General features: G+C 29.9%; 1 protein-coding gene across 1 annotated transcript in view; it reads left to right on the forward strand.

Moving 5' to 3' along the window:
* Positions 1-8,548, forward strand: part of LOC111638357 (midasin-like) — a 38,942-nt gene that overhangs the window by 25,129 nt on the left and 5,265 nt on the right. Inside the window, exons 7-11 of the mRNA XM_023384055.1 lie at positions 53-167; positions 1,353-1,437; positions 5,876-5,997; positions 6,929-7,065; positions 7,837-7,846. Coding sequence (XP_023239823.1) covers positions 53-167; positions 1,353-1,437; positions 5,876-5,997; positions 6,929-7,065; positions 7,837-7,846 — 469 coding nt within the window. The remainder of the gene's footprint in view (positions 1-52; positions 168-1,352; positions 1,438-5,875; positions 5,998-6,928; positions 7,066-7,836; positions 7,847-8,548) is intronic.

An 8,548-nucleotide genomic window follows, 5' to 3' on the forward strand; every position in this document is an offset into this window, starting at 1 on the left:
TTTAAGGTGACAAATTTAAATTAAAATTAATATTAATTATTTATATACTTAGGTATAAGCCAGTTAAACTGAAATCCATAATAGCTCCATTGCATAAAGAATACGAAGAAATATTTTGTCAAAGCTTTTCTCGTATTCAGAATATCAAATTTCTTGGTTATATTTCAGTAAGTATTAATTAATTTTTTTTAATTGAAGTATTAAATTTTATTATACAAAAATCACGAATCAGAATGTTGTTTTATTCTAACTTTATTGTAAAATAATATTTTTGTGACTCTATGTACTTTATTAAAAATAATTGATATTTTAATATATATAAAGTTTTATTTATTTTTATGGGAAAAAGACATATTGTTCAGTTATAAACTAATGACTTTTCAACACATGTTTAATTAAAGCAACCAAAAAATATTTATTCTAAAAACATTTTCAGCTTTCTTGAAGCTGTCCTCTGCTACTAAAATTAGACCTGTTACATATTCTAAAATGGAACACAGAGAATTATCACAGTATTTTATAAGTGTTGAGATGTTTGTGGTACTGAGTTTAACAGAATTTGCTAATAAGATTATGTAGTGATAATTTTTGTAAAAAAGATCTTTTAAGAAACATTGTAATCTTGTAGTTTTTTGCAATTTTGCTTATGGGTTTATTAATCATGTTTCTTTTGCTTTGTAGCTTTAAGATCACTGAAAAATATTTTAATAGATTTTTTTTCAATTCTGCATCTGATTTTCCAACATAATATAGTAACCAATTCAATAGATACTTATTAATATATTCAGATATTCATACTAGTAACACTGTAGCCTGCCCCAAAAACATTTTTTGCATGTCTCAAAGTGGCAGATATCAGATCAGAAGATTGTTATTAATCAAGCTGTTTGTAATGAAACAATTCATTTCATTTTGAACATCTACAATAAATATTTTTACCACAGAATTTTTACAGTGGCATTAACATAATTATTTGATTATATGAACTTATTATTATATTTTTGGAACTTTAAAAACTATTAAAATGATTTTATTATAGTAACATTTATTGTTTGAGCAGTTCCTAAATTATTGTTATAATTTAAAATAAATCAATGAAAATATGGACTAAACTATAATAATAAAGAATAACAATTCTATATATCTGTATTTCTGTAAATTCTGTATTAAATAAACTAATTTTTAGCTTATTTAAAATATAGAAAAATTAATAATATTTGATTACTTTATTAGTAAATTCCCTTATCAGACATTCATTATCTTGATAATGATGATTCTAATTTTTAAATTTGAATTTTTTTTTTAATTATATATTTGTAATATATATATATATATATTTTTTTTTATTGTAGAAATGCTATTCTTCTCAAAGGTGGCAAGATATGTTTAAATTAATGTTGCATACTCAAAAGAATGCTATTGAGAAATACATGTCAGGTAGGATATATATGTAATAAACATTTGTTGTTGCTTTGTATAACAAAAAGAAAATATTTTTTTTCACTTGATTTGGTTGAAAAACATTTTTATGTTGTGTTTTCATTATTTTTAAAATGAGAATTTTGTTTTTATTTTCTATTTTCTATGAGGATGCTAATGATAGACTTTTGGAAATTTGCAAAAAATTTATTTATTAACATAAGGCAGTCGTTCTGATCAAATTTCAGTCAAGGAGTGTGAAAATCACGATAAAAAATTTTAAATTGCAATAGTTAAAGTATAAGAGACAGTTAAAAATACAAAAAAAAATCAGCAACTATAAACATCATTTCATTGGTTTGGCATCACAAATTTGTAATGTGATATCTTCTCTTACGGTTAGTGTGTATAATATGCATATTTACACCTTTATCATTTATAAAGTTTGTATCATTCAAAATGATCAAAGACATCTTTAAAAGGTTCATTTTGACAAATCCATTTAATTCAGATAAAACTACATTAATAAACTTATTACTTTGCCAGGACTAGGCTTTTTGTTCCTAAACACAGTATCCTCTAAATCTAAGTTTCACTTCATATGCAAAATTGTGTAATTTGCTTATTTGACTTTTTAATCTCAGTGACTTTATATGAATATCAAATAAAAGTAAAGTAATCTTGCTTGCTTGCTTATGTATATGAATAAACAAGTGGGCCAAATTAATTATATAGTTGAAAATTACTACTATGTAATTAATTTGGTTTTAGTGAATATTTTATTTTGAATACGTATAAATTTTAAGCTGTAATTATCATTATCATTTTTTATTTTGTCAGATTTTTAAAATAAATTTTAGTTAAAATAAGTGTAAAATTTATGTAAAATTATTTTTAAAATGTCTATTTTCACTTATTTTTCTTAGTCACCTGATCTTATGCATATTCCATAGTATCTTACTATATGAAATTTCAAATGCTATATAACCCAAGTCAACTTCCAATTTTGGAATCTTTACTTTTGAAAGAAATTAGGACTTGAATATAACTTGATCTTTATATAATAAACTTTTTTATCATAAAGGCGTTAATTACCAATGACTGTTGTCAGATCGACAAGCGCTTTCGACGCTAATTATTTTCGTCTTCTTCAGGCCGTTAAAACGGTTAAATTCCTTTTTTTGATTACAAATAATCGACCGTTCCAATCGTATTAACGTTTTGGAATGGAAGCAACAGTAGAATAAAAATATAAACTTTTCAAACAAAAACACGCGCGGTTGTAATGCGCATGTGCTGTGCGCCTCTAATTTGCGGAGCTAGATATGTTGGTTTAGAGAATTATACAAACTGATCCACAAAGGGGGCAAATCAAGTGTGGGGGTGTTGCAGGGATTAAGTTTGTTGGTAAGGAGGGCCTCCCAAATATATATAACATTTCTGTTATTGCACTGTTTTATTATGGCCACTTCGTCCCACAATGGGGTATGTTGGTGTTGTAATACCATTTTAGCGAGCTCAGTTTCATTCTTGCCTTCCCTGATAGAATATTGATGTTCCGTAATACGACACGACAACATTCTTGTTGTCGCGCCAATATAATGAGTGCGACCACCCGACGTATTTTCTAATGGGATAGAATAAATCCCTGATCTTTCTAGAATGGAAGTAGGATCTCTGTCATTGGACAGTAGCCTCCTAAGATTTGGCTGTGGCAAGAATAGGGCATGCTGCCTAAAAATACGGCAAATACGAAGAGTGATATGACCATAAAATGGTATTGCGGGAAGGGCTATTGCTGATTCTTTTGGGAGCTGCAGTGTAGTAGGAGGAAAAAGCGATCTTTTTACTTTGCTTAAGATGTATATAAATTTACCACTACTGTAGCCCGCCTCATTTACCGCACAGCGAATGTTATTAAGTTCAGTATCAATAGCGGCTTGACTGGAAGATAAAAGAAAGGCCCTCCTAATTAAAGGTGCGATTGCCGCATTGATGTAACGTTGCGGCTGGTATGCTGTAGCGGGGATTAGGTGAGGTACCTCGTTGAACTTGTGGAATACGGAATACATTATGGTATCCTGGGATTTAACAATTTTTAGATCTAAGAATGCTATCTCATTTTCTTTTTCTTTTTCCCAGGTAAAATTAATTGCAGCATAAATGGTCGCGAGATGATCTTTGAAAGCTAGGAAGTCTTCATGGGTATTCTGCCAGGCTACTAGCACATCATCAACATACCTAAGATATAACAATGGATATGCTATTGTGCGGGGAAAATTAAAAATCCTAAACTCAATATTTCTCATGACTAACTCCACTAAGACTGCTGAAAGCGGTGAGCCCATCGGGACTCCCTGTCGCTGTAGATATACTTTGCCCTTGAATTGGAAGTAATTGTTTTCGGAAATAAAGAGTAGAGCTTCGCGTAGCTCTAAAACCTCCTGCGCTGTAAAGCCCTTTTTGATTAGTAGGGCATTAGCTAGCATAACTGCGTCAAACTGTGGTACTGAGGGATAAAGGGCTACCACATCTAACTTGTAGAAACTATATTCATTTTGTGGCATGTGGCCTAGGATAGACGATATATGGGCCTTCGCTGTAACGGAGGAGGAGGTAACCAAACAGGAAGGAGGTAGGAGCCCACTTAATAAGTTGGCTAGTGCCTTTTCAAGATGGAAGGCCGGGTGGGTCCTTTTATTAACCAACAGTCTCAATGGCCAACCCTCCTTATGTGTTTTTACTTCAAAAAAGAGTCTGGGGCAAGCTACGTTGGTCGGGGGATCAACCCGTCCGGGAAGAGCAGAAATAGTTGGAAGAGATATTATTTTTCTAACTTTTCTTAGGATGGTAGATGTTGGATCAGTTTGCAAGGGAACCGCACAAGAATGATTGAGGAAGTCAGTGGCCCTGTCCACAAAATCCTCCTCCTTACTTAATACAAATTTCTTTTGTTTGTCCGAGATTAGCAGGCATAAATTGTTCATTTCCAAGTACCGTCTTACACGTTGACTGTTGACATAACCTCTACTGGTAACTCTGGGTTGCTTTTGTGAGGCGAGTGCTGAAACCACAGAAAGCTCCATGTTTGGAAACTTGGTTGAGGCTTGACAATTCTTCAGCGCTGCCAGGACCGCTGGGATCGTATCCGATATGCTGGTACCACGCAGCGGAGGGATAAATTTAGGTCCTTTCTGTATAGACCTGAGAATATGGGCTGGAACCTGTTCTTCTGCATAATTGTAGAACGGGGTTGATTGCGGATGCTTGCGTCCTTTATTTGATGATCTTAGGAGCCAATTGAACTTCCTGCTCGACTTGAAGATCTCCTTTTCCTCAAAGGAGGAAGCAATACTATGCAATTTTCCCAATTGAACATATAAAGAGGCTGGATCACATGTCTGTGTAAATTTTAGGTGGGCAAGATACAGTTTGAGTTCCACCTCAGCCAGAGATTTACGTTTAATCTTGATAAGCTTTGAAAGAAGCAACCTTTCCATATTCTGTAAGGCACCTCGAAGACATATAGGGAAGGCTCTCCGGTTGATAGAAATACACTTTGGGACTATGTCCTGCCCCCTGCATCTAAGTAGAAACACCAGCTGGGTGTGGATCTTGTACCATTGCTTTTTATGTTTCAGCATATCAAAAAAGGATAGCCGTTGTCCAGAATTCATTATGAAAGTTATCAATTATACAAAAGTGGACTGCACGCCGACTATTTAATATAATAAACTTTTTTATCATAAAGGCGTTAATTACCAATGACTGTTGTCAGATCGACAAGCGCTTTCGACGCTAATTATTTTCGTCTTCTTCAGGCCGTTAAAACGGTTAAATTCCTTTTTTTGATTACAAATAATCGACCGTTCCAATCGTATTAACGTTTTGGAATGGAAGCAACAGTAGAATAAAAATATAAACTTTTCAAACAAAAACACGCGCGGTTGTAATGCGCATGTGCTGTGCGCCTCCAATTTGCGGAGCTAGATATGTTGGTTTAGAGAATTATACAAACTGATCCACAAAGGGGGCAAATCAAGTGTGGGGGTGTTGCAGGGATTAAGTTTGTTGGTAAGGAGGGCCTCCCAAATATATATAACATTTCTGTTATTGCACTGTTTTATTATGGCCACTTCGTCCCACAATGGGGTATGTTGGTGTTGTAATACCATTTTAGCGAGCTCAGTTTCATTCTTGCCTTCCCTGATAGAATATTGATGTTCCGTAATACGACACGACAACATTCTTGTTGTCGCGCCAATATATTGAGTGCGACCACCCGACATGTTTTCTAATGGGATAGAATAAATCCCCGATCTTTCTAGAATGGAAGTAGGATCTCTGTCATTGGACAGCAACCTCCTAAGATTTGGCTGTGGGGAAATTGGCAAAAATAGGGCATGCTGCCTAAAAATACGGCAAATACGAAGAGTGACATGACNTAATATCATAGGTAAATCTAATGAAGATAAAGAATGCTTAATTGAAAGATGGAAAAAATTAGGATATAAAATTCATCAATTACAATCTCAAATGAAACATATGGAAAATACTCTGGCATTTTCTTTTATTGAAGTATGTTAAATATATTTGATATGAATATTTTAATCATAATTTATGCTTATCAGAAAAATAATGCTGCTTTCAAAATAACTTAATCAAGTTTTGAATGTACAGTTTTATTTCATGACATTTGACATGAATTAAAACTGTATTTAATAATATTTATTTATTTATAAATAATTTTATATAAAAAGATCGTTATTTGATTATTTTATATTACTATAGTATTTAATTTGATTATTAATTATATTCATAGCAATTAATAATAAATATTTAGAAAAACCAAATATCATACAAAAGCTAAGTAGTTCATGAAGTTTATGTTTTATTTCAGCTTAAAAGATAGCAAAAATAAAACAGTGACCTTTTAAGATGTTTAGCATTCTGTAACTTTATGTTTTTCTAATTATTTGAAATAATAGAGTTGACTGCATTATAGATGATTTTTAATCTAATTAAATCTAGAAATAAGACTAGTGTATACTTTGTGAGAACAGGAAACAGAAGCAAACAGAAAAGATTAAATAGGTTTAATACATAACACTTTGCATATTACTAATGACATCTATTGGTTAGCAAGAAAAGTTGACAGAAGTTCTATGTTTCTCTCCATTGGTAGTCCACAGTTCTTAGTGTTTTCAACATGGCAACTGATAAAATTGAAATGATTAGAATTAGACTACAAATATAGAGAACTTATATATAAATGATATATAAGAACAGATATATAAGATATACAAATGATGAATTGTAATTCATCATTTGTATATTTTAAATTAATCATTCAATTAGATAGAAGCAATTAGATAATTTAAAACATCAATAATTTATTAGTTTTAACAACTAAGTTAATTTAAAACTAAGTTCAATAAATTTGTAATTATAATATGCATTATGCAAAAATTATAAAAATATATTATTTATAAAATTTTTTGTTCTCTAGGGAAGTCTTGTCAAAGCAATAAAAGAAGGAGAATGGATTCTTTTAGATGAAATTAATCTTGCTGAAGCTGAAACCTTGGAATGTTTTGGAGGTCTTTTAGAAAGTGCTTCCAGTTCAATTACTTTAACTGAAAGAGGGTAATTATTAACGTTAATTATACTTAATGAAAAATTGAGAGATTAGCAATTAACTAAAATTCAAACAATACATATTTATAAATAAATTTAAATACAACTCATTTAAGAAAACATATTTAAAATCAGATTTATAAATAATAAAATATCTTTATTGTACAACAGTAAATTTTGAGCAAAAAATAAATATTTTTAACCTGTGAAATGTGTTCTTCAGGTTACAAGAATTGATGATAGAACAAAAATACATAAATTAAAACATATCCCAAAACAATAAAAGAAAATTATAATTGGATGTTTCACAATTTAATAAAATTATGCGAAAAACTTAAGCATTTCTTCTAATGATTTATGATTGAAGATTTTACATAAAACTTTGTGAAATTTTTAAACAAAAATTTTAAATGTTATTGCACTTATAGAACTTCATATTAAAATATGAGATACATCTTTAATTATGTTAAATTCATTTTTTTTATTTATAATGTGTTTTTGTTTGAATATGTTTGATTGTTGTAATTTGAAGAAGGCATATACAGTAAGCGTAAATTGTTTCTTTTTCTCAAAATTTATTGCTAGAAGATAAATATATTCTGCTATTTGATTTGTTTTATTGTTTTAATTTTTGTTTATTAAATTTATAGTAAAAGACACTCAAATAGATTATATTGTCAATGAAAAATTATTTTGAAATGATTATAAATTAAATGAATAAGAATATTTAAAAACATCCTTTTCAGTTACATGAATAACATTTTATAATTAAAAATAAAGAATGAACAAGGTAAAGTTGAGACACTGAAAATTTTCCACAAATAAAAACTTAACAAGAAGTACAAAATTAAATTTATTTATTTTAAGGTGACACATTATTGTAATATCAAAATGGTTTACAATCTCCTTAAATGACTACCCTGCTGAATGGACTTTAAGACAAACACTAATCAAAAGCTTATGTACAAGCTTGTTGGTTATTTTATATGATGCCCAAATCCATTTACTTCAAAAACTTTTTTCATTTTGAACAACTTTTCCAGTTTTTTTTTTCAAAATTTCTTTAATGATTGACCAATACTGTTTGATTTGTTGCAGTACTGTGTTCTTTATTACTTGAGTAAATTGTTTTCTTGCTCTTTTCATTATGAACTGTGTTGTTCATCAATGTACCAAATTGGTCTTTTTGATTATCTATAAAGTTTACAGACAATTTTCTCTTTTTTTTTAAAAATAAATATAATTATAATATATATAGATACAGTAGAGCATCGATTATCCGAAAGCCAATCATCCGAAACGTCAATTATTCGAAAGAATTCCAGTTGGCAAATTTAAATTTTTGCCAGTGCTGTGGCGCTTCAATCTTTGGCTATGTCTTGGGCTACTCAAATATTTTACGTTTTTGATACTAAATTAACATCTGAAGTATAATTTTTTATTGTTTTTATATTTTTCAATATATTTATTTTGTTTGTACAAAATAAAAAAA

This window comes from Centruroides sculpturatus, unplaced genomic scaffold (assembly GCF_000671375.1).
Source record: "Centruroides sculpturatus isolate CEXI.00-Female unplaced genomic scaffold, Cexi_2.0 scaffold1014, whole genome shotgun sequence".
Classification (NCBI taxonomy): domain Eukaryota; kingdom Metazoa; phylum Arthropoda; class Arachnida; order Scorpiones; family Buthidae; genus Centruroides; species Centruroides sculpturatus.